We start from the raw sequence: 26,245 nt of genomic DNA, 5'->3' as shown, positions 1-26,245 counted from the left end.
CGCGCGTCGACGCGGCGCGCTGCGCGGTGCACGCTGGGATATTTAAGTCTTCTCCGCGGCGCGGAGCCGCGATGTCTCCGGCGGCTGTGGCGGCTGGAGGAGGCAACCGACGGCGGCCGATAGCGAGTGTCAGGGAGGGCCGCGGCTGGGGCTGTGGCCGGCCGGCCGGGGCGGCGCTTCTCGGCCTGTCGCTGCTCGGCCTCGTGCTGTACCTGGTGCCGGCGGCGGCTGCGCTGGCCTGGCTGGCTGTGGGGGCTACTGCGGCCTGGTGGGGACTGAGCCGCGAGCCCCGAGGTTCGCGCGCGCTCTCCTCGCTCGTTTGGAACGCGCGGCGTCGGCGAACACTGCTCGCCTCGCCTCCGGCCAAATCGGCAGCAAACGGAAATCTCCTAGAGCCGCGAAGCCCGCTCGAAGGACCCGACCCCGCTGAACTGCTCCTCATGGGCAGTTACCTGGGCAAGCCCGGCCCCCCGCAGCCTGCCCCCGCCCCGGAGGCTAGGGACGTGCGGGAGAGGCCGGGCCGCCGCCCTCCCGTCCGCACCGCGTCCCCGGCTCAGTCGGCGCATCCCCAGCGTGTTCAAGTTCACCCCTCCCTCCCCACTTCTCTTCTCCGACCCTCCAGGAGGCCTTCCTACCGGTAAGGTAACCCTGATCTTACCCACAGCCTCTCCTCTGTCGCCTGGCTTTGAGTTGAGGACTTGACTTTTAAATCCGATTTTCTTTTCTATTAAGTCCAAAGTGGATTTTGTGTTGTTTTGTCCTCTTAATCACCCTGATGCGTGTCTACCGACTCCTGTCCGCCTTTACCCTTTGGAGTGAGATGTAATGCCACAGCGGTTCCCTTCCTTTCAGTTCTTAAAATCGAATGAATTTTCATGCAGTATAGATTTAGCAGAATACTTGATAAACAATTAACTATCCCTGTTTCTTGTGAAAATATATTTATCTTTCAAGTGTAGTTAAAAATAATTTGTTAGATCCATCTCCACCCCCCACCTCTCCCACTCCACCCCACCCCCACTGGTTTAGACCATTAATTGAAATTCTGTGGTTTAGCCAAGCTCAAAGAGGTGGTGTTCCCAGGAAACATCTCTTTGATCAGTAAAATTTGATAAAGATGATCCACGAGAATACAAAAATTTGATGAAAATACTAGTCATGAAAAGTACATTTAGTTGAGAAGAGGAACATTTAGGTGTTTAAAATGTTTGACTTTGAGTATATATCACTGACATCACATAAAAGATTGAAGCATCTTGAAAAGTTCCTCCCTGCACATATTGTCCCACACTTTTCTCCCATTGTAATTTACTTGTGTGGGTAAGGTTTTCAATTTCCCTCTCAAATTGTTGGAAGTCCCTTGTAGGGACAGCTGTTATGCAGCTGTCGCTTTCTGCCCTTAGAAGAAATGAGGGAAAGTTGCCATAAACATACCGTGTGTTCTGTGTTGCCTAAAAAGTTTAAAGCATCTAAAAAATATCTGAACCCACATGATTCTTCAGTCATTTAAATTTTCTAACATTTCTTCAAGCTTCTTTGGTATCTCCCATTCTCCACAGGGACTGTGGGACTTTCTCACATCGGTTTGTAGTAACACCTCGAAGGCGATATCCAATCCAGCAGGCCCAGTATTCCTTGCTGGGGGTACTTCCCACAGTATGCTGGAATGGTTGCCACAAGAAGACCGTGCTGTCTGCTCGTAATTCCAAAATGGTGTGCAGCCCAGTGACAGTGAGGATTGCGCCTCCGGATAGCAAACTGACTCGTTCTCCATTGTGAGTATTGTTGAATGTCTGTATTTCCTTTATTCTTTTTCGGTTCTCTGACAAAGCAGAAAGAGAAATAGCTGCTTATTTGAATGAGAAATCCCAAATTCTAGTAATTGAACCATCTTTTGGTTTCATTTGCCTTAGACTGTATCTTTGATTGCCTAGGGTGATTTCTGTGAGTGTATAAAATTATACTTTTGCTTACTGGTTAGCTCCTGATGTCCCGTGACTGAAGTCTGTGCTGTGTGGCTTGGTAATTAGAATACCTTGATATTGGAATTTTGTCTTTCATTGCAGACCAGAACAGATTATCAACTCAACACTGTCTTCACCATCAACTAGTGCCCCAGATCCATGTGCAAAGGAGACTGTACTGAACGCCCTCAAAGAGAGAAAGAAAAGGACAGTGGAGGAGGAAGACCAAATATTTGCTGATGGCCAGGAAAATAAAAGAAGGTAACAGGACCAACAGAGTAATTAACAGGCTTCTCCCATGGGCTCCCAGGTTTTGTTGAAATATAGGGTCACTCTCCAGAGATACACAAGCCAGCTCGTTTGTGACCCTTAGTAGATTCCCTTTTTTGGTTTTCATAGAAGTGGTTGATAATAAGATCTTAAATTAGTGCTGTTCATTTTCTGAGACATGTGTTAGATAAATTTTGTAGTTTGCTTTTTGTGTAAGTACTAGAGATAAGCCGGCAACTATAAGCCAGGTTAACCTTGTACTTTTGATACAAACCAGTTAAACTTCATTTTTGGGAGAGCATGCTTAAAGTCTTCCCCTTAGAGTCTCCTGGTGGTTAATTATTTGGGTAACCACCGATTTCACTGTTGTAATTGTGCTGAGGGGAATGCTTGGCAAACAGAAGTGAGGACGAGAGTATGGTAGATATGTCAGTAATGAGACTAAAACCACTTTCATTATTTGCTTTTCTGTATGGATGATGCAGTAAACAGTGTATCAAGGCTTTAACAGGGTTTGCAAGGAGTCAGTTAAGGATTCCAATCATTTTTTTAGTTCAGTAAATGGAGCACCCACTATATGTCAGAGCCTATTCCAGGTACAGTGGATAGAGCTTTGAATAAGACAGAGTCCTCATGGGTTTGAGAGAGACCAGAGAAAAAGGATAATAAAAATAAACAAGGTAATCATAGGTTATAAACATGTAGAGATAAACAGTAATATAGCAGAGGGCAATGCAAAGGGGGCTTCTTTATATATGGTGGTCAAAGAAGTGTTCTCTGAGGAGACAGCAGCCTCACACTAAAAAATCATTGGCCCCATTACCTAGACAAGATTGTTCATATCCTACAGGGTAAAAATTGGTCAGCTTTGATATTTCAGATAACAAAATTGAGTAGGGAAATATTAATGCAAGTGTATTTATGTCATAGAAAGATCAAGTAATGATGACTAGGGATAAAAATGATTGGCATGTGAGCAGTTTGACCTAATGTCAACTAGCTAAGCAGGAGTGGCAGGGGTGAGGAGGGCTGGATGGTTCATCTAGATTTCTCATGTTCTCCAGGGTGGTAATTTTTCTTGACCCTAGTGAGCCTATACTTGAGGATTCTATATTATCTTTCCCATGATAGGAATAAGTGATAATTATGTGCACCATGCAGAGCCCTTCTATGCGATAGGTCAAGTTTTTCTTTAACAGACTTGCCATATTAACCTGTAGAGCACCGCAGGAGTGTGGGTTGACCCCTAAAGTGTTGTTTTTGTTTTTAATTTGGGTATGGTAGGATAGTAAATTTGTGATTCTGATAGTTCGGTGAGAAATTAGCAAATAATTGAAAAAACTTAATAGTTCAAAAGGTCTTGAAATATTTTCGTACTTTCCTTACTGCCCTAAACCTTAGGATAAATTTAACTTTTGGAATCTTTGTGGTTGAAGCATCCCTCTTCTTGTCTCGTAGGGAACCTATGCTCCATGGAAATAGTATAAAGTCTCAAGAATATGGGAATATGATTGGGGGCCGGGGGAGAAGTAATTTCATTTAATTGAGAGTTTTTTGATTTGTCGTAGGCGCCATGATAGCAGTGGGAGCGGACATTCAGCGTTTGAGCCCCTGGTGGCCAATGGAGTCCCTGCTTCTTTTGTGCCTAAGTAAGTGAAAATGTGTGAATGAGATGTACACTTTTGGAAAAGGGGCTTTATCAGAATTAATTGTCCCGTTGACTTTCTTCTTTGCTTTTGTATTGCTTTATTAATTCAGGTTCGCATCTTTGAAATCAGAGAGGAACATTTTGAGTAGCTTGCCACAATTATTATCTTCTAATTCCTTTTAATATTTTTTCACTAATATGGACAAAATATGCTAAAGCTAGGAGGGTTTATAAATATATTTAATAACCAGGTGTATGAACAGACACTCACAAGGTTGGTGCAATGGATAAAATGTGACAGTATGAAATTGAAGATAAAATAGTACATCTCTACATTTGAGTCTAAATACATTTGGGGAGGAATTGATGCGCTTAATCTGAGCTAGTAGTATAGTACGGCTGCCCAGAAATGCAGATGTGCTCCTGGCTGTGCTGATAGGACGGACGCTGCCATGAGGCTGGCCAGTAGTAGTCCTGCTCCTCTGGCTTCTGCCGGGGTGGTCAGTGGGGCGTGTTTGGTTTGGGGTACTACACTGCGAGAGAGGATGCCCACCAAAATCTTACGGGGGGGGGTGGGCGGAGCAGCTTGAAGGTGGATAAATCCTAGCCCAGAGATAAACAGTCTCAAGGAGAATAAGGAAATTTGGATATTGGTGGCTCAGATGGTAAAGCGTCTGCCTACAATGCGGGAGACCGGGTTCAATCTCTGGGTTGGGAAGATCTGGAGAAGGAAATGGCAACCCACTCCAGTATTCTTGCCTAGAAAATCCCATGGACAGAGGAAACTGGTAGGCTATTGTCCATGGGGTCACAAAGAGTCGGACACAACTGAGCAACTTCTCTTTCACTTTAACTTCACTCCAAAAAAATGGAAGGACTGTCAGGTCAAAAAAGAAAAACAACTTGCTCAGCACAACTCCAAGTAGTATCCATTGGTGAGTGTATCCAAGTTAGAGGGAAAAGCATTTTCATCCAGTATAAGAATAAACTGGTCTGTGGTTTGGTATCATAACAGAGATTGAAAGGCTCTTCTACAGGAAAGAGGTATAGGGATTCTGTTTAGTTGAAGGTTTAGAAAAGATAGTTAATTCCTCTTAACTCTGATTTTTTTTTTAAATAGTTTTATCGGATTATAATTGGCGAATAATAAGCTGCCTGTTTAAAGTATACAGTTTGATAAGTTGTGACATGCATACTGCTGTGAAACCATCACGACAGTCAAGATAATGAACATATTGTCACTTCTAAAAATTTTCCTGTGTCCCTTAGTAATACCTCCTTTCAGCTTGCCCTGATCTCCAGGTGTCCGCTGATTGTTTTCTGTCACTATAGGTTCAGTTCAGTTCAGTTCAGTCGCTCAGTCGTGTCCGACTCTTTGCAACCCCATGAATCGCAGCACGCCAGGCCTCCCTGTCCATCACCATCTCCCGGAGTTCACTCAGACTCATGTCCATCGAGTCAGTGATGCCACCCAGCCATCTCATCCTCTGTTGTCCCCTTCTCCTCCTGCCCCCAATCCCTCCCAGCATCAGAGTCTTTTCCAATGAGTCAACTCTTTGCATGAGGTGGCCAAAATACTGGAGTTTCAGCTTCAGCATCATTCCTTCCAAAGAAATCCCAGGGCTGATCTAGGTTAGTGTGCATCTTCTAGAATGTTAGGCAGTGGACTCATACTTTTGATTTTTAAAACATTTGACTTTCTTTTCCTGACTGTCAGATATATTTAGCCAAATTGTTATTAATTAAGAGCATTTTTTTTTTTTTACTGATTTTTTTTTTTTAAAGAAAGATTCAATGTCCATGGACAAAACCTTAAAAGAATGTCTTTAATAATGCATCTAACTATCTTCTCCTCTTCTTCTTAGGCCTGGGTCTCTGAAGAGAGGTCTTAATTCACAGAACTCAGATGATCACCTGAATAAGAGATCCCGCACCTCTTCTGTGAGCTCCTTGACAAGCAGCACGTACACAGGTGGCATCCCCAGCTCCAGCCGCAATGCCATCACCAGTTCCTACAGCTCCACGCGTGGTCTCTCTCAGGTACATTCATCTTGTGCTGTGGGAGACATGGGTTCCCAGCACTAATTAATCGATGAGCCAGTGTTCACTCCCACCTTCTACCCTCAGATAGTGGTATTACCACTAACAGATACAAACACTTGAGCGATAACTACAGACCAGTGGAGCAAAATAGAGAGCTCTAAAAGTAGAGCAGTCATGTGTGGGAACTTGATAAAAGAGCCATTGCTGCAGATACATGGGCAAGAGGTGCATTGCTCAGTGAATGATATTAATTTTATCAACAAGTAGATCAAGTAGTCCAGATTGCATTGGGTCATAAAAGAAATTTATCCTCTGCCACTGCTGCTAAGTCACTTCAATCGCGGCTGACTCTGTGTGACCCCATAGACGGCAGCCCACCAGGCTTCCCCGTCCCTGGGATTCTCCAGGCAAGAACACTGGCGTGGGTTGCCATTTCCTTCTCCAGTGCATGAAAGTGAAAAGTGAAAGTGAAGTCGCTCAGTCATGTCCGACCCTCAGCGACCCCATGGACTGCAGCCTTCCAGGCTCCTCCGTCCATGGGATTCTTCAGGCAAGAGTACTGGAGTGGGGTGCTATTGCATTGAGAATTTGATGAAATTTTTAAAATGTTGTCATTCTCTTTTTTAGAAAGAGAATGTAGTAGATAGCCTAGGGAACAGAGCAAGCTTTGCTACCACACAGATAAACAGATGTGGATTCCAGTCTTGGCTCTGACAGTAGCTCTGGGGCTTTGGGATAATCACAAACTCTATTTCTCATTTCTGAAGGATTATTGTAAAGACTGAAGGTAGTGTTTGAAAAGTACCCATTTCAGTGCCTGTTTAATAATCTATAGTAGCTAAGTAAAAATAAAGCTCGTGTGGAGGAAGATTTTCAAGGGGAGAAAAATTTTCAGTGAAGTTATACAGAAGGCTCTTAGAGTAATATAGATGAAAGATGAAGGTCTCAGTTGTAGGAATGCTAAAAGGATACAACCTTTGCCTTGAGCACTTTCTCTGGGCTAGACCCTGTACTAACCAAGCACTTTACGTAGATTTCCTCATTTAATCATGACAGCAGGCATACTAAGTATACACTCATTATCCCTATTTTAAGAATCTTATGTCAGATTTCAAATGTACACAAAAAGAAAATGCCATGAACTGAACAGCATTTTGTCAATCATGTTCCATCAACCTCTGCCCCCCATTTGTTTTGCTGTTACGTTTTAAAGTAAATTGAGGACTTCCCTGGTAGTCCAGTGGTTGAGAATTTGCCTGCCAATGCAGGAGACATGGGTTCAATCCCTGGTTTGGGAAGATTCCACATGCTGCAGGGCAGCAAGTCCACACACCACAGTTAATGAGCCCTGCTCTCGAGCCCTCCAGCCACAACTAGAGATGTCACCACAAGGAGACGCGTGTGCGCTGCAACAAGAGAAAGTCCTTGCATAGCAGCAAAGACCCAGCACAGCCAAAAATAAACAAAAATAAAGAAAAAGTTTAAAATAAACAAAAAAGCAATAAACTGCAAACATGTCATTTCAGCTATAGGTCCTTCCGTATATTTTTAGATTTTTTTTCACATGAATAAGTACAATACCATTATTCCTCTTAAATGACTTATAATAACTGTTTAATATTAGCTAATATCTCTTCATATCTAAATTGCACTTATTACCATAAACTGTCTTATTGCAGTTACTGTTTGAATCAGGGACTAAAAATTCATGACATTTGGTTCATATTTCTCTTAGGCTCTTTTAATCTATCCTACTACTGTTACTACTCTTTTTTTTTTCATGCTTTTGAAAAAAGTAGATGATTTTGTTCTGTAGGATTTCCCACATTTTGGATTAAGTTTGCATCATCATGGTGTCATTTTAACTTAAACGTTATCCCCTGTTTTCCGAGGCTTGATTACATTTAAGTTCAGTTAATTTGGCAGAATATTGCACAGGTGGTACTGTGTACTTTGATTTTTTTTTTTTTTTTTTGGTACTGTGTACTTTGGGTTAGGGCTTCCCAGGTGGCTCAGTGCTAAAGAATCTGCCTGTCAATGCAGGATACCCCAGAGACGTGGGTTCAATCCCTAGGTCAGGAAGATCCTTTGGAGGAGGAGATGGCAACCCACTCCAGTGTTCTTGCTTGGAATATCCCATGAAAAGAGGAGCCTGGTGGGCTACAGTCCATGGGGGTCACAAAGAGTCAGAGATGACTGACCAACCACTCACACACGTACTTTGGATTGCATCTTGTCAGGAATAGATGAAGTCTGGTTGTTTCTTTTTGATGTTAGTCAGTGGGGATTGCCACTCTAATCTGTTTTAGAAGGTTTAGCAGGTTGCAAAATGGGGATTTCCTTGGTTGTCCAATGGGTAGGACTCGGTGTTTTCACTGCTGGGCCCCCAGTTTGATCCCTGGTAGGGAAACTAAGATCCAGCAACCCTTGTGGCATGGCCAAAGAAAGAACAAGAAAAACGGGCTTCTCATGCATTGCTGGTTGGGAGCATCAGTTGGTACATTTCCCTGCAGGGCGGGGTGGCAGTGTTAGCAACAGTACAGATGCACATGCCCTTTGATCCAGCAGGTTTACTTTGAGGAATTAACCCTACACATACAGTCAGAGACGTACACGAGGATGTTGGTTGTGCCATTGTTTTAATAGTGGGAGCTTGGAATCAGTGTAAGCATGCCTTTTTCGGAGACTGGTTGAATAACTTTTAGTATTTCTGTAAGTTGAAATACTACATAACTGTTAAAAAGAATAGGGCAGTTTTAATAGGTACTGATGTAAATAGTCTCAAAGTGTATTTTTAAAAATGCATAGTGCAGAGCTGTGTATAATGTCCTCTCTTCATCCTGCGATTTCTTTCATCTTTTGATGTGTGTAGAATAATTTTGACAGGATGTATTACAAACTGGTAATAACTGTTGAAATAGGAAGGAAATTTTTTACTGTGTACTTGTGGAATTTATTTTATATTTTGGCCACGGTGGGCCTTCGTTGTTTGTGGGCTTCCTCTAGTTGCAGCAAGCAGGGGTTACTCTTCGTTGCTTCTCGTTGCAGTGGCTTCTCTTGTTGTGGAGCACAGGCTCCAAGATGCGCAGGCTTTGGCAGTTGTAACACTTGGGCTCAGTGGTTGTGGTGCACAGGCTAGTTGCTTCACAGCATGTGGGATCTTCATGGACCAGGGATCGAACCGGTGTCCCTTGCATCGCAAGGCATATTCTTAATCACTGGACCACCAGGGAAGTTCCCAGACTACCTTTGATATCAGGGAACGCTGCTTGGTGAGGAGACAGATGTATGGATAATTCTCATATAATGATAAATACCACTGATGTTACAGAAGTCATAAGTGTCATGATAATGTATTTTTAAAAATAAAGTTAATGAAGTAAAACTGAAAATTTAATGAGACCAAAACTAAACTGGTTTACTGGGTTATCTTCATTGGAACAGTTTCTTAATTGACTTTTATTGTTTCCATAGGTAATATGGAGCAAATATGTACATCTTAGCTCTAAACTGTTAAGTGATTGTGACATCTTCTTTTTTAACATATGCCAAAAGTACATTCTTCCGTTCTACTTTTAGTAGTTAGCATGCCATTAGTTCTTCAGACTTTTTCTTAGTTACTTAAAAGGAAATGTTATATGCAGTGATGAACAGAACTTTATCAAAGGTCAGATGATAAACTGTCAACCAGGGTCAATCTTACTTGTATTTGACTTTTAGCTGTGGAAGAGGAGTGGTCCCAGTTCATCTCCATTCTCTAGCCCAGCCTCATCCCGCTCCCAGACACCAGAGAGGCCAGCAAAGAAAGTAAGGTAAGGTAATCAGGTCCATCTAGTCAAGGCTATGGGTTTCCCAGTAATCATGTATGGATGTGAGAGTTGGACTGTGAAGAAAGCTGAGTGCTGAAGAATTGATGCTTTTGAACTGTGGTGTTGGAGAAGACTCTGAGAGTCCTTTGGACAGCAAGGAGATCCAACCAGTCCATCCTAAAGGAGATCAGTCCTGGGTGTTCATTGGAAGGACTGATACTGAAGCTGAAACTTCAATACTTTGGCCACCTGATGCGAAGAGTTGACTCATTGGAAAAGACCCTGATGCTGGGAAATATTGAGGGCAGGAGGAGAAGGGGACGACAGAGGATGAGATGGTTGGATGGTTCACCAACTCGACGGACTTGAGTTTGGCTAAACTCCGGGAAGTGGTAATGGACAAGGAGGCCTGGTGTGCTGCAGTCCATGAGGTCGCAGAGTCGGACACAACTGAGCAACTGAACTGAACTGAGTCCATTATTAATTGCTGCATGGATTGAGAGGGGCAGGAAAGGAGGGACGTTTACTTGGCTCTTGGGTTTTCCTCAGCTCTGATTTGGAGGACTGAAGAATTGGCATGTGGAGGACAGTACACTGCCCACCTGAGTTGCTCTCATCTCTTACCATTCTTTTGTTCCCAGCTGTAGAGGCCGCGGGCTCTCTCCCCGACACTGTAGCATGAGTGGTGGGGGTGCAGGAGTAGAGACCGTACAGAACAGGGCAGACAGAGCGAATGATGTCAGTGGGCAGCAGATGTCACATTCTGGACTCTAGCGGACCCTCTGGGTACCTGCGGTCAAATTTAGGGATCAGACCTGTGACTAGAGCTTTTAGGAACTTGGTGGGCTGTAAGTAAGGTTTTGAAAAGTGTTGATTTGTGGTGGTTTTTTAAGACAAAGCTTTCTCCAGGGCTTCCATAAACTGCCTCCATTCATTTCTGTTGGGATTTTCTTTTGACTTCTATTTTTTTTTGTCCTGGCCTACTGAGGTCCTAAATCGTGGTGGTTCTAGACTAGTTGGTAGGCAAGCAGGTACAGGAAGTTATCCAGTACTTTCTGTTAGCAAATCTTTGTAAACTTAACTGTGCCTTTTTCTCCTACAGAGAAGAGGAACTTTCTCATCATTCTAGTTCTTCAACTCCACTGGTAACAGACAAGGAGTCCCAGGGAGAAAAGAGTAAGTTGATGAGTGCACTAGAGCAGCTGTTGGTGGAAGTATTGAGCATTGCTTTGTGAAGGGCCTGGTGGGTACAGAGAAAGATGTTTCTGTCTTTCAGAGGTTTATAGTCAGGTAAGGGAGAAAGGTGACTCAGAGAAATACAGTATAATATGTGATAACAGTAGGCTATGGACAAGTTTAGGTTGAGGTATCTGTGAGCAGTCCAGATGACTATTGTCTAGTAAGCAGTTTTCTGGGCTTCCCTGGTGGCTCGGTGGTAAAGAATCCACCTGCTAATACAGGAGACACAGGTTTGATCCATGGGTCGGGAAGGTCTGGAGAAGGAAATGGCAACCCACCCTAGTATTCTTGCCTGAAAAACCCCATGGACAGAGGACCCTGGCAGGCTACAGTCCAGAGGGTTGCAAAGAGCTGGGCGAGACTGAGCAACAGCAGCAGCAGTGGACACTTTGATTTGGAGCAATTCTCCCTTTATATCCTCTTGACTATTAGAAATAATCTAGCAGACACCATCCGAGAGCCCAAATCATGGAAAATAGAATGTTTCGGAGGTACCCAATGAAAATTCAGTGTTAAAAACAGGAGATAGATAACCTGTCCGTTTCTGGCAGAGGAAAAGAAAATTAAATCTTTCTTTCTTTAGTTGCAGATCCAACCACATGGAAGAAGCAGAACTCATGGAATTCGCCATCAACACCTGGCAGCTCCGGGCAGCGTAAACGGAAGGTTCAGCTGCTGCCCTCCAGGCGAGGAGACCAGCTGACCTTGGTATAGTCCTGTCCCTCTACTTCTGCCCACCCCAGCTTAGCTCTACCTTAAGAAGGCTAAATACAGGATTCTTACAGTTTCTCCTGATTGACAACTTCTTTTTCTCTTTGGTAGCCTCCACCTCCCCAGCTTGGTTATTCGATCACTGCTGAGGACTTGGACTTGGAAAAGAAAGCTTCGTTACAATGGTTTAACAAGGTCTTAGAGGATAAGACTGGTAAGGAATATAAATCAGTTTCACACTCCAGAGAGGCTTTGTCTCCTTGGGTTTTATTTTGGTCTTTCTCATGTGGGAAATCCATTTGGGCCCTCAGTGGAATCTGGAGAATGGTGAGCATTGAAGGGAAACCTTTGTGAGTTGTACCGAGGCCCCGAACTTCCCGTGCTCCACGATCTGCAACTGGAAAGAGTTCCCAAACAGTGTCATCTTTTCTTTCGTCCCTAGATGCTGCCTCAACCTCTGTCACTGAGGCCCCACCTGCCAGTCAGTCTTCCTTCACTTTGACCCTGCCTGCCGCTGGGACTGCTTCATCCCCAACCTCCCTCCAAGCCCCCAGCGCTAACCCCCTGTTGGAGAGCTTGAAGAAGATGCAGAATTCCCCGGGGCTACCTTCCCTCCCTGGTGAGTGGAGAGCTTACTTTGTTTTGTTTGTTTTTTGGCCGCACCACACAGCTTGTAGGATCTTAATCCCCTGACCAGGCATCAAACCCAGACCGCTGCAGTGAAAGCGTGGAGTCCTAACTACTGGACTGCCAGGGGGTTCCCAGGAGAGCTTACTTTGGCGCGTGTAATGACATCAGCTTTTGTTTAGGTAGAAGTAAAAGTGCCAGGACTTCACTGGTAGTATATGGGTAAGAAGAGTCTACCTGCCAGTGCAGGGGGCTCAGATTTCTTTCTTCTTTTTTTTTTTTTTAAATTTTAATTTTAATTGGAGGCTAATTACTTTACGATATTGTGGTGGTTTTTGCCGTACATTGACATGAATCAGCCACGGGTGTACGTGTGAGGGGACTCAGATTTGATCCCTGGTCTGGGAAGAGTCCACATACTGCAGGGCAGCTAAGCCCACATGCTCTAGGACCTGTGAGCCACAGCTACTGAATCTTGGGTGCCTGGAGCCCCTGCTTCACAGCAAAAGAAGCCACCACAGTGAGAAGCCCATGCACCACAACCAGAGAGTAGCCCCCGCTCACTGCCACTAGAGAAAGCCCATGCGCAGCAGCAAGGCCCAACACCGCCAAGTAATTTAACAAAAAAAAAGTTTTTTAAAGAAGTAAAAGCACTGTGCTCATCAATCCCTGGAAATTGTTCCAGAGGTTGACCCTGTTGTAGCTCCTCTAACCAGAGCTGGCGCAGGCTTAAGAGCTTTAGAAGCTGTCATCAGTTTTAGGGAAGGGCTGCAACACTCAGAGCTGAGGGAGTCAGCTTAGTTTTGGTCGCCAAGTGGCTCTTGATTTGAAACCCAGTCCCTCAGCTCCTCTGAGCCTTGTTTGTCATCATCTGTAAGGTGAGAAAATAACGCTGACCTCGTGAGGTGTCCCAGAAGTGTCAGTGATCACATGGTTAGGATGTCTTATCCCCCACTTAGACTACGGTCACAAGGTAACATTACTCTTCTCGAAGCTTCCAAGGTCTGTTGCTGTTCAGCCTTCCTGGCACTGCATATACACACTCCTCTGCTGCACTTGATCGTATCGTAAAATGTGTCAGGCATCCAGATGGCTCAGAGACCATCTCCTCCTTCACGGTTGTATGCTCTCTCCTTGCACCTGGTGGGTCAGTACAGCACAGTGTGTCTCTGTTAGCTGTGTAAGGTGTATCTAGATTATTGACTGGACTTAAGTTCAGGTGATTGGCATTTTCTTTGTTTCTGTATGTGTTATCCCCAGCGTGGCCCACGTTTTATCCTCTTCTGAAATCTTTCTTATGATCTGTGAAGGGTAGAGATTACGAACACTGGCCTATTTTCAGGAATGAACACTTTTTAAAAGTTCTGTGACATGGATTTAGTCGTAATTGTTGACTGTTGAATCCCAAGCACTGTGCTGGGCTTTGAGCACCGTCACATCTGAAGTATTCCAGATTTGCTTTCTCCACTTTCTTTCTCCACAATGCCTGCTGGAGTAACTGCCACTGTGGCCGATTCGCCACACCGTCACATCTGCAGTATTCCAAATTTGCTTTCTCCACTTTCTTTCTCCACAGAGCCTGCTGCAGTGACCACCACTGTGGCCGATTCACCCCCGAAGACACCCAGTCCTCTGGCCTCTCTGCGCTCCTCACAGTCAGGAGCCCTTCCAGCCACCTCCTCCGACTCCAGATCCACCACTGTTCTCTTGGGGCTGACCCCGGCTTCTTCCCCAGGACCCGTCACCGATGCCGCCAAGTCCCCTCCGGCCCCTTCAGCTGAGACATCCACCAAATCTCAGGCCCTGTCCACCCCGCCTCCCAGCCCCAAGCAGAGCATCCTGTTTGGAATGCTGAGCACCCCAGCTGCTAACCCTCCTGCCTCTGTAGCCCCTGCTATGTCTTCAGCATCGCCCACATTCAGGCCCATTTTTGTGGCCCCCCTGAAAAGCGAGAGTGGGGACCCCTTGCCCTCTAGCCCTTCCACGGTCACGGCCGTGGCGTCTTCCACCTCGGCCCTCCCCACGACTACCAGCAGCACAGCCCCCGCTTTCAAGCCAATCTTTAGCAGCGTGGGGCCACCCACATCTGTGCCCGGGCTAACTCCCTTCTTCAAGCAAACAGCTACTCTGGCCACTACCACGAGTGCCCCTCTCTTCACCGGCCAGGCCACTGCCACCTCCACAGTGACTTCTGTGACCACAGCCAGCACCTCCACAGACTCTGCTCCGAAGCCCGCATTCAGCTTCGGTGTGAGCAGTGTGACCAGCACCCTGAGCAGCGTGACCAGCACCGCTGCTTCTGCCTCCCAGTGCTTCCTCTTTGGGACTCCTCCGACTTCTGGTGCCAGCTTCACCCCAGCTGGGGGCTCCATATTCCAATTTGGCAAGCCTCCCGCCATGCCCACCTCCACATCAGTCACCACCTTTGGCCAGTCGCTTCCCGGTGCCCCTCAGACAGCCCCCAGCAGCAGCAGCAGCAGCAGCACTGGCTTCAGCGGTTTTGGCAGCAGCCTCAGCACCTCCGCTCCAGCCACCACCAGCCAGCCCACGCTGACGTTCAGCAGCACCACCACCCCAGCCTTCAACATTCCCTTTGCCTCGGGCACCAAGCCCTCTCTCCCATCCTACCCGGGCGCCAACCCCCAGCCCACCTTCGGGGCCGCCGAGGGGCAGCCGCAGGGGGCTGCCAAGCCGGCTCTCGTGCCCAGCTTTGGCAGCTCTTTCACTTTTGGAAACTCTGCGGCCCCAACCCCGACTCCGACCCCAGCGCCGACCCCAGCCCAGCCAGCGTTCGGCGGCGCCGCGCAGCCGGCGTTCGGCAGTCTGAAAGCCACACCCTCCGCCTTCGGCACCTCCGCCAGCACCCGGCCAGCCTTTGGCAGCACCACAGCTGTTTTCTCATTTGGTGCAGCCACCACCTCTGGCTTTGGCGCTACCACCCAGACTACCAGCAGCGGGACCAGCGGCTCAGTGTTCGGCGGCACAACACCATCGCCCTTCATGTTTGGGGGACCAGCCACCCCGGCTGGGAGTGGGGCCTTTGGGATGAGTGTGGCCACCCCGGGCACCAGTGCTGCCTCTGGAGCATTCGGCTTCGGGGCAGGACAGAGTGGGACCACTGGCAGCACAGCGCCTTTTGGGGGAGGCTTGAGTCAAAACAGCTTGGGCACGCCCAGCCAGACCACATCCTTTGCCTTCAGTGTGACCAGCACACCGGACAGCAAACCTGTGTTTGGAGGTATGATCCCAAGTTGACTGGCCCACGGGGCAGTGTCCACTTGGAGCTTTATATAGGGGTAGTGAGGAGACGGGTGTTAAATGCGTCAATACAGTATCAGTTTCTTGGTAAGATACATGATTACTGAGTGCAGAGGAATGCCTTTCTGAGAAAGTAACACACTTAATCTCCGAGACTGTGACAAGGGTTTGGGGTGTGGGTGGAGGCGGGTGTGAGGGGGCCCTGCAGGACCTCCTGAGTAGTTGCTTCGGAGGCAGGGAGATGGTGTAGGATCACAGGCAGCGTCACACACAGTGTGGTTGTGAGTGAGGCCCGTGAGCACTGTTGTTGCCAGCCACGTTCACTTGTGAGATGTAGGCCTAAATTAAGTGGTAGCTGGTGAAGCCAGCCTGTTGAATCTGAAGCAAGTACAGTGGGAGTGTTCTGGGGGGCTGAGGGGAGGTGGGGTCTGGAGCAGTGGTGGTGACGGGTGGGAGGGGAGGGAAAGCCTGAGTGTCAGAAATCTGCCTTCCACCCCCCCACGCCCCCCAGCCAGCCGCCTCCTACGTGAGGGAAGGCAGGGCTGAAGGGACGGCAGGACTGGGTGGGGAGTCCCAGTGGGCCTCAGGGGACCCACAGGGCGGAGAGGGGAGGACAAGTGGACAAGGAGAGACGCAACGCATCTAGTCCTGATGGGGGCCAGGTAGTCGGGCTCCGGCTAAAGGCAGAGGTCCACTGAGTTGGCCCCTGTGCTGGGTTTGCTGGCTGAGGGAATGCAGGGGCCCTGCTCCTTAGGAGGCCAAAAGCCAGCGCTGCCGTGGCACCACTGGTAGCTGGGAGGCTCGCCCGGGGTAGCAGGTGTGAAGGTCGGTGCTGTCCTTCAGTGGGGGGGACCCAGAGCCCAGGTGTCCTGCGGGAAGGCCCTGCTAGGAGCCGAGCTCCCTCGAGGCTCCTCCCCCCCTGCTCCCCAGCCTGGTCCCTACAGCTCTCTCTCTCTCTCTCTCTCTCTCTCGATCCTAGGCACCTCCACACCCACCTTCGGTCAGAACACCCCAGCCCCTGGGGTGGGAGCAGCTGGCAGCAGTCTCTCCTTTGGGGCGTCAACACCTGCCCAAGGCTTTGTCGGAGTTGGACCTTTTGGTAAGTGGCCAGTGTGACCTTGTCTCCTCTGAAGAGGGGTGGGGCGGGCTGGCAGCATCCAGCTGTCCGAGGCCCGTCCAGGAGTCCAGCACCACCCACATTTGGAGTTGGGCAACTGACCATTCGGAAGCCAGGTGAAAATGCTGATCCGGTCCTTGTTCCCAGACTGTCTGTGGTCTTGTGATTTTGCATTTTTAACCAGCGCCTCTCCCAGAGGGATTGCCGTTTTCCAGTGCCCACTTAGAGCACTTAGAGAAGTGCTCCTGGGTCCCAGCCGCCCTGATGAGATCTTGTTGAATCTTTCCAGGATCGACAGCCCCTTCCTTTTCTATTGGTGCGGGATCCAAGACCCCAGGGGCTCGACAGCGGCTACAGGCCCGGAGGCAGCACACCCGCAAGAAATAGCCTTCGTCCCTCACCCAGCCCCCGAACCACCCCTTGCCCAAATCCGGACCTCGGCACCTGCTAGGAAGAGCCTCTGATCCTTCTGGTTCCGCCACGCAGACCAACCCCAGGCCTCTGGCTTCAGCCCCCAGGGAGGTAGTGGCAGCGCCAGGGGCTGTTTGCCTCTCTCAGGAAGCAGAAGCCCCAGGTCGGGGGCGTCATGGGGGGAGGGATGTGGCAGGGCAGAAGCCTGTTACCTTACTTGAACAGTTGAACTGGTGAAGCTGGAGAGAACTAAAGAAACATCTGTACATACTGTCCATTTCCTTCCCCGACGCTCGTGTAGTGTGTGAGCTCAGGCAGGCAGCCCGCTGCCCGCCTCTTCCCCGACCGCCATCTTGGCCAGAGGCCAGCAGGTCAAGCCCTGCTGCCTGCATCTCTGTGCACTTGACGGGTTGGGGTGGACTGTCCCCGAAGCCGCACCGGGCTTGGCTTGGCTGTACAAGTGGCTTTCCCCCTCCAGTCCCGTGAGGGGACTGTTTCCCCGCTTCTTGCTGCTTCATCCCTCACTGGTTCCTTGCAGGGTCAGTTCCTTTTACAATGACCCTGAGTCTGGCTTTGCCCTGGAGACCCCAGCGGGTGCAGTTCCTGCTGTTCCACTTCCTCCTGCCAAGTCCGAGCCAACCTTTCACCCCCAACCTGCTCTGCCAGTTTGGCCCCTCAAAGCTTGGTGGCTCAAGACTGTTAGCCTGGCAGACCCAGGGGTGGTACCTCCCTCGGGAGAGGGAAGCTCTTGGCACAGGCAGGACACACTGCACACACACACAGCCGCCCCACCCCGCTGCTTTCAGCTGCCTGCTCACCCACCGTCCCCATTGGCCTCCCGGGCCCGTCTGCCTCTCCGGGATCGTCTGTTTAAAGCTTTGTCCTGTGTTACTTTGTCTGATGCTCATATGTCTGTTGCTCTTTGAATCGAGTTTGGAGGAAGAATTGAATTGTGTGAGTGGCGGCATGTTGGTAGTGCCGGACTTAACTGTTGCTCAAGTTTCTGGGGCCTCGCTCATCAGGTGTGGAAAGTGGCACCACTCTGTGGCTCCAAGTGCCGAGTCTTGAATTCTCACATGGTGTTTCGACTTTAAAGGGCTGGCAGCCCAGGAGGACGGGGCCAAGGGGAAGGGCTTCTGCCCTATGCTCGCTCTTTCCCACCTACCTGACCTCAGTGTCTGTAGTATATGGTAGAAACCCTAAATTAATGAACCACATTTTAAAATTGCCGTCTTCCTCCCTCCCTCCCTTCCCTTCTCCCTTTGTTCCCAAGCCCCTTACCCCAGGCCCATGAGCCTTGCTGCCATGCCCAGCCTCTTTGGGAGAAGTATGAATGCGTGTGTCTAAATTAAAAGAAAAAAATATTTAAACATTTTTTAACAATAAAAATTTATTTTTGTATTTAAGCTAAATTGCCTTTTAAATTCCTTCAAGCTTGGTTCATTGAGGTGGTTCAGTATAAATGCTATTTGACTAGAGATTAGTTGTGTAGAGTTAAGTTATGCCTGTGTGAAGAAGAGGCTCAGATGCTGTCCCGGCAGCATTCCTGAGGGACTTGAGCTCCTTCTGGAAACAGAAAATGTAATTCTTATTTTATGAATAATGTGACGTAGGTGTAACTAGTCCCCTCCTCTTTGTGACTGAGGGTGAATGGTTCATGGCGGGGGACGCGCCTCCACACCCCGAGAGCTCTGTTGCGTGTGGAGCTGGGGGGGGCCTGAGTCCCGGGTACCTGCTTGGATGGGAGGGAGCGGGCACGGGTCTAGAAATCAGGCTGCTGCCTATACCTCACGGAAGGTAGACCCTTGGCTCGGTTACCTCAGCTCCACAGGCAGAACAGCTGGTCCAGGAGCCCCCTGCCCCAAGTGTGAGCGCGTGAATGTGGGTGTGGACACGTACGTGCACTGGACAGGGACGGGAGGCTGGGACTTTCCATTATAAACGAAGACTGAATTCCTGTGAGTCTAGTTGGAATTTTTAGTATGAATGTGAGATTTTTCTCCTTGCTTATGTCATTAAGAATAAAAAAACTGTGATCTATCATAGACCATGTCCTGCGTTTTATTTTTGTGAGCAGCAGTGCGTCTCACCCACAAAAGCACAGCCCAGGGAAGAGACCCAAAGCAGAGGAGTGTCCCGTCTCTCCAGCTGGAGGAATGGGGTTCCCGGTCTTCTTCCTCCAGCCATAACCAGACTGCCACCTGGGGCTGAGGGCCTGAGAGGAGTCGGCGCTCTGCACCCGCTACGTGCCAGGGGCAGCCGCCGCTTTCCGCCGCCTCTTCCTCCCCTTTGGGGCTGGGCTGGGCGTCAGCTCTGAGGCTGCCGCTTCAGCCTGTGAGACAGAGCTAGAAGAAAAGTAAAGGGGGTGAGATGTGCCCCAGTCCTCCAGCCTCTTCCAGGGAGGCCCCCCCGGTCACTCACCTCGGCACCTCTACCCGTTCAAGCACCGCGATGAAGAAGCCACCGGTGAGCGTGGTCTCGGGGGAGGCCCGGAGGCAGTGTTCAGTGCCTGGAAAGGCGCCGAGGCCTCGGTGCGGCCAGGAGGGGAGGACGGGAGCCAGCCTGCAGGCAGGAATTGGGATGGGCTTCTAGGTCAGAGGCAGCCCCCTCCCCAAGGCCCTGGTGGACACCTACTACCTGAAGGCCCCCGGGCTCTGCTGCAGGGCAGCGCGCACCACGTCTTCATTCTCTTCCTGGCAGACTGAGCACGTGGAGTAGACCAGGCGTTGCAGGGCGGGGAATGTGAGCGCGTGGCTCAGCACCCGCTGCTGGAAGGCGGCCAGCGCTCGCAGGCGCTCCGGGCTCGGCGTGCCAGCCTTGGGCTCCTCCAGCTGTCTGCTTGGTATCCCTAGGGAAGAGTGCTTTCAGCACAGCCAGCCTGGAAGAGCAGGTCCCGCTTCCAGGAGAGCACATCTTCCAAGGGTCACAGGAACCAAACCTCAGGCCAGGACAACCGACCACCCCTCACGCCCCAAGGTTGCCCTGGGTCCGTGGGCCCTGGGCCGTGCTCCCCGGCATCTCACCAGAGCCGCTACAGGAGGGATCCAGCAAGATGTACTGGACCTGAGAGTAACGCGGGTCCGAGGGCGAGACCGTCAGGAAGTCCTGCTCGGCCAGCTCGCAGCAGGAGACCCCTGCCCGGGCCAGCAGGGTAGCCATAGACGCCAGGCGCTTGGCATCCTGGTCAAAGGCAAAGATCTTCCTAGGGAGGAGGGCAGAGTTGAAGTGAACTGAGAACTTCATGGAGCATGTAAGAGCCCACTGCTCTGACACAGTTAACACGTACGTGAAGTCAGGACAGACAGACTATTTAAATGTCTTTAAATTCTAAAAAGCTCAGTGGTCAGAAATAGTTGGCCTGGGCTCTGTGCTCCGAGGGCTCAGGGACTCACATCTCATACCTGCCGCCCACTGGGAAGCTTAGGGAGCTGCACTAGGTCCAGAAGGGAACACTGAAAGGCAAGGCCTCCTTTCAGCCTGCAGGACTTCCTGGAATAAGTGTTCCTTATCTCTTCCTACAAAGTACGGGATCAGATCCCACCCCACTCCTGTCTGACCATGGCACTCACCCTTGGTTCTTGAGAAGAGCAGCCAGGTGACTGGTCTTATTGCCTGGGGCAGCGCATGCATCGATGACGTGGGACCCCGGGGGCGGAGCCAGCAGCATGGCTGGGAGACAGCTTGCCTGGCGGCGCAGAGCACAGGGGCTGGGTGAACGGAGGCCCCAGGCTGACCACCCCCCACCTGCTTCCCCCCTTTCCACCCATCCTCCCTACCTTGTCTTGCAGGATGAGGTGACCGGCTTGGTACAGCGGATGGTCATGCAGATCTGTTTGGGCAGGAAACACAAGCAACTCTGGCAGCAAGGGATCCAGGAGAAAACACTTCCCTTTGAGGGCCCTGATGTCATCGAGGCTGCCAGGGAATACCAACTGCTTATTCCACGTCTTATGCCTCCCTCCATGCCAGGTACCAGCCAGGCACTTCACACGTCACCTAAGTGCTTACTGATGTGACAAATGCTTAAAACTGCTGAGTATATTAACACGCTGATACGATAGAGGCAACAGTTCAGAGATTGGGGTTCTCAGGTCAGACTCTGTGTCCAGAAGATCCCAGAGGTGGAGGCATGGGCACCTCAGCCTCTGTACTTCTTGAAAACTGTAGGTATTAAATGACATGCAAACCTCGTAGGAAAAGATTTCGCACACATTAGGCTTGCAACAGCCAGTACTATCAGAACATAACCCTGGGGGGAGAGGCCTGGTACAGGGAAGTGAGTACTGAGTCTATTCCTGATGGATGAATTAGTACCCGGAGGAGCTGAGGTGAAAACTTTGTTCTCTAAACTATGGAAAAGCACTGTCCATTCACTTGCCCCATGTAAAAACATGAGAGAATAACAACTCAGATGAGAAAGCTAACAAGCAGCGGAAAGAAAAACTGAGTCACTCAGTCGTGTCTGACTCTTTGAGACCCCCTGGACTGTAGCCCACCAGGCTCCCCTGTCCATGGAATTCTCCAGGCAAGAATACTGGCGTGGGAAGCCATTCCCTTCTCCAGGGGATCTTCCCAACCCAGGGATCAAACCCAGGCCTCTATACACGGCAGGCACATTCTTGACCGTCTGAGCCACCAGGGAAGCCTGACGAGTAGCAGAGCTGGTATCCAAAGCGACACACAGCCGTTCTCCACCACCCTGGTCTCTAAGCGGCACACTGAAGGCCGACAGGGAGACATCTGCAACAGATGAGGGCGACGGAGGGAGAGGACGCCGCTTCCCAGAGCTGTGAGGGAACAAAACAGGAGGCAGAAGAGTGCAGGGGCGGGCCACAGAGCAGCAACCACTGTGGGAACACAGGTGCACGGCAGACGTGCCTGGGAGGGGCAGGGAGGCACAGCCCAGCGGAGGGCCAAGGGCTTTCAGTGAGGGAGAAAAGCGTCAGATCTGCGTTCAGAGCTTTCTGCAGCCGACACAGAGAGGACGAGCGTGACAGGAAAGTCTGGACGTGGGGAGGCCAGCTGAGGGTTCTCGTGCCAGCCACGACAGGATATGGTGCTGAAACCTAGGCAGTGTCCGGAAGGAGAGACACTAAAGGCAGAGCAGTAAACGAGCAGACAGACAGGAGGGAAGCGCGCACAATAACTCAGTTTTGACTCTGACCAAATGGGTGCCCAACAATGACATCTGTTAAAACAAGGAATGCACAAGATGCCAAATTCAGGGATGCAAGGATGTAAAGCAATCGATGTGTGATATACCGCAAACAGGACAAAAATCACATGACCATCTCAAGAGATGCAGAAAAGGCATTTGAAAAAATTCAGCATCCACTCATGATAAAAATTCTCATCAAACTTGGTACTGAAGGAACATATTGCAACATAATAAAGTCTGTATATGACAAACCCACAGCTCACATCACACTCAATGGGGAAAGGCTGAAAGTTCTTCCTCTAAAATCAGGCACAAGACAAGGACGGCTACTCCAGTCACTTCTATTTAATACAGCATTCCATGCTCAGTCGCGTCTGACTCTCTGCGACCCCCACTGACTGCAGCCCGCCAAACTGCTCTGTCCAAGGGATTTTCCAGGCAAGAATACTGGAGTAGTTTGCCATTTCCTCCTCCAGGGGATCTTCCTGATCCAAGGTTTGAACCTGCATCCCCTGCACTGGTAGGCTGATTCTTAACCACTGAGCCACCTGGGAAGCCCATTCCATGCTCAGGTAGGGTTCTAAACTCACCCAGAAGCCTGACCCTGGTAGGAGAAACCTTGTCTCTTAAAATAATCAATGGCATGTTCAGTGCAGGTCTTCAAAGTGTTCACTCGCACAAATCGAGGCACCTGGGAGGCTAGGAAGCAATCAGCAGTGAGTGAGCAGGAACCGGGCCCTCTCCTGAGGGCCTGATGGCTATCCTCCATCTCCACAACACCTCCCAGCTCACCTGAGCCAGGCTTGGATCCCACTTCCAACAGGTCCTCGTTCCGGCTCACACCTTGACGAACCTTGAGCCGCGCCAACTCAGCCTTCAGCCTGGCCTGGTGCCGCTCCAGCAGAGGTTTCCATCGTCCCCCACGCCCTCTAAAGCCTCTTCCCAGCAGTAAGTCATATACTAGCACCTAGGATGGAGAAACGAGGCAAGAAAACCTTGAGTATGAAGATCCTGGAACTCCACAGTGCTGGAACTGGAAGAGTTAAACAGACCACCTATCATGATAGTAATGGGTAAAAGTGAGCTACCCTGTTCAAGATCACACAAGAAATTAACAGGCAGGTACACGATTTGAACCTGGTACCTGGCTTCCCAGTCCCGAACCCCTTCCCCATGCTTCTCACCAGGAAAAACTCTGGATCTGAACCCTCCTCGTCAACATCACCTTTTCGTTTTACCTAAACAGAGCCTGCTGCGCTATCAACACTTTGGTTTTCTGTTCTTAATCTTTCACACAAGACTCAAAGTTAAAGCATGTGCTCTGCTGCTAAGTCGCTTCAGTCGTGTGCGACTCTGTGCGACCCCACTGCGACCCCACAGACGGCAGCCCACCAGGCTCCCCCGTCCCTAAGATTCTCCAGGCAAGAACACTGGAGTGGGTTGCCATTTCCTTTTCCAATGCGTGAAAGTGAAGTCGCTCAGTCGTGTCCGACTCTTCGCGACCCCATGGACTGCAGCCCACCAGCTCCTCCGTCCATGGGATTTTCCAGGCGAGAGTACTGGAGTGGGGTGCCATTGCCTTCGCCTAAATGTGCACCTCTTCATTTCGGAGGAGCGACTTGCTAGCATCACACAGTGGACGGCGACCGAGCAGACACCCTAAGGTTAGGAGGGGCTCACCCTTCTGTTGGAGATAGAAATGGCAACCCACTCCAGTATTCTTACCTGGAGAATCCTGTGGACAGAGGAGCCTGGTGGGCTGCTGTCCATGGGGTCGCAGAGAGTCGGACACGACTGAAGCGACTTAGCATGCACCCTTCTGTTACCTTGGCTAGGTGCGGCCGCAGCTTCTTCTCGGCTCGCAGGAGGCCGGCGTTGGCGATCACGGCGTCCAGCACGGCGGAGTAACGCTGCGTTTCGCACACCAGCGCGTACAGCTGCTTCACGTTCTGCGCTCGGCCGAGAGGACCCAGGTGAGACGCGGGCCGGGCCGAGCTAGCCCCCTGCCGGGGATCCCCCTCCCGGGCACGAACCCCGAACCCTGCTACCTGGAAGTTGCTGGCGTACACCAGCCCCTTGAGGGAACCCTGGCGGCTCTCCACGCCGGCCAGCACGGCCGCCGCCGCCGAGTACACCGCCATGCTCCGTACCCTCGCGCGCGCCTTTACGGCTCTGTCGCGAAGCGCGCGCGGCTCCGCACCGCCCCCACCTGACTTCCGGGGTCAAAGGGCACGGGTGTTCCGGACCCGGAAGTCCCAGTACCCATTCAGGTGGTCCCAGGGCGTGTGACAGTTCACACTCCTGTAAGGGTCTGGAGGCCGACGCAGAGAACCCGGCTGACCACTTCTTTGCAGCTCTTTGCGTTTTTCTTTCAATCCTTGCCGATATCACAGGCAAACAATGAGATTTTATTGATGTTTTAATTTCTGTGATTGAGGTTAAACATTTTCCCGTTATTGGTCATTTGTATTTCTTCTGTTATGACATGTAGATGTCTTTGGCTTACCGCTCTACTGTCTGTTCAGTTCAGTTGCTCAGTCGTGTCCGACTCTTTGCGAGCCCATGAATCGCAGGACGCCAGGCCTCCCTGTCCATCATCAACTCCCGGAGTTCACTCAGACTCACGCCCATGGAGTCGGTGATGCCATCCAGCCATCTCATCCTCTGTCGTCCCCTTCTCCTCCTGCCCCCAATCCCTCCCAGCATCACAGTCTTTTCCAATGAGTCAACTCTTCGCATGAGGTGGCCAAAGTACTGGAGTTTCAGCTTTAGCATCATTCCTTCCAAAGAATACCCAGGACTGATCTCCTTTAGAAGGGACTGGTTGGATCTCCTTGCAGTCCAAGGGACTCCCAAGAGTCTTCTCCAACACCACGGTTCAAAAGCATCAATTCTTCAGCAATCAGCTTTCTTCACAGTCTAACTCTCACATCCATACATGACCACTGGAAAAACCATAGCCTTGACTAGATGGACCTTTGTTGGCAAAGTAATGTCTCTGCTTTTCAATATGCTATCTAGGTTGGTCATAACTTTCCTTCCAAGGAGTAAGCGTCTTTTAATCTCATGGCTGCATTCACCATCTGCAGTGATTTTGGAGCCCCCAAAAATAAAGTCTGACAGTTTCCACTGTTTCCCCATCTATTTGCCATGAAGTGATGGGACAGATCCTATGATCTTAGTTTTCTGAATGTTGAGCTTTAAGCCAACTTCTTCACTCTCCTCTTTCACTTTCATCAAGAGGCTTTTTAGTTCCTCTTCACTTTCTGCCATAAGGGTGGTGTTATCTGCATATCTGAGGTGATTGATATTTCTCCCAGCAATCTTGATTCCAGCTTGTGTTTCTTCCAGTCCAGCGTTTCTCATGATGTACTCTGCATAGAAGTTAAATAAGCAGGGTGACAATATACAGCCTTGACATCCTCCTTTTCCTATTTGGAACCAGTCTGTTGTTCCATGTCCAGTTCTAACTGTTGCTTCCTGACCTACATATAGGTTTCTCAAGAGGCAGGTCATGTGGTCTGGTATTCCCATCTCTTCCAGAATTTTCCACAGTTTATTGTGATCCACACAGTCAACGGCTTTGGCATAGTCAATAAAGCAGAAATAGATGTTTTTTCTGGAACTCTCTTGCTTTTTCCATGGCCTTTATATTTTAACAATATATACCTCTTATCTTAGGTTTTGCCATTTTTCAAGTTTATTGGTTTTTTTTTTTTTAATGTGGTTTATAATTGTTTTGGACACCATGAAGTTCTCTTTTTTTTTTTTTTTTGAAGTTCTCATTTTAAAAGTATTTACCTTTATGGTTTCTGCCCTTGACGTCACACTTGAAACCCACTTCACAGCTGTACAGTATAGAAATCATCTATGGCTTCATCGTTTCACACTTAAATCCACTGATTGTTGCACCACGTGTAGGATCTTAGTTCCCTGACCAGGGCTCCAACCCGTACCCTCTGCAGTGGGAGTGCAGAACCTGAATCTGGG

At 49.6% G+C, this 26,245-nt stretch overlaps 2 protein-coding genes across 2 annotated transcripts; one reads left to right on the top strand and one right to left on the bottom strand.

Moving 5' to 3' along the window:
• Positions 1 to 52: 52 nt before the first annotated feature.
• Positions 53 to 19,139, top strand: POM121C (POM121 transmembrane nucleoporin C). Its single transcript, XM_040261212.1, has 13 exons — positions 53 to 637; positions 1,560 to 1,775; positions 2,067 to 2,225; positions 3,803 to 3,883; positions 5,748 to 5,922; positions 9,646 to 9,737; positions 10,837 to 10,910; positions 11,557 to 11,681; positions 11,796 to 11,898; positions 12,127 to 12,303; positions 13,888 to 15,549; positions 16,549 to 16,668; positions 16,976 to 19,139. Exons 1-13 carry the CDS (start codon positions 72 to 74, stop codon positions 17,071 to 17,073), a joined length of 3,648 nt encoding a protein of 1,215 aa, XP_040117146.1. The 5' UTR covers positions 53 to 71; the 3' UTR covers positions 17,074 to 19,139.
• On the bottom strand, positions 19,136 to 24,458 carry NSUN5 (NOP2/Sun RNA methyltransferase 5). Its single transcript, XM_040261222.1, has 10 exons — positions 24,304 to 24,458; positions 24,082 to 24,204; positions 23,048 to 23,222; positions 22,846 to 22,954; positions 20,874 to 21,012; positions 20,667 to 20,782; positions 20,121 to 20,299; positions 19,735 to 19,945; positions 19,519 to 19,659; positions 19,136 to 19,442 (listed from the first exon to the last, which is right to left on the bottom strand). Exons 1-10 carry the CDS (start codon positions 24,394 to 24,396, stop codon positions 19,340 to 19,342), a joined length of 1,389 nt encoding a protein of 462 aa, XP_040117156.1. The 5' UTR covers positions 24,397 to 24,458; the 3' UTR covers positions 19,136 to 19,339.
• Positions 24,459 to 26,245: the final 1,787 nt, after the last annotated feature.

This window comes from Oryx dammah, unplaced genomic scaffold (genome assembly GCF_014754425.2).
Source record: "Oryx dammah isolate SB20612 unplaced genomic scaffold, SCBI_Odam_1.1 HiC_scaffold_2, whole genome shotgun sequence".
Classification (NCBI taxonomy): domain Eukaryota; kingdom Metazoa; phylum Chordata; class Mammalia; order Artiodactyla; family Bovidae; genus Oryx; species Oryx dammah.
The sequence above is the reverse complement of the archived record's forward strand: the minus strand, read 5'-3'. Positions and strand labels throughout refer to the sequence as shown.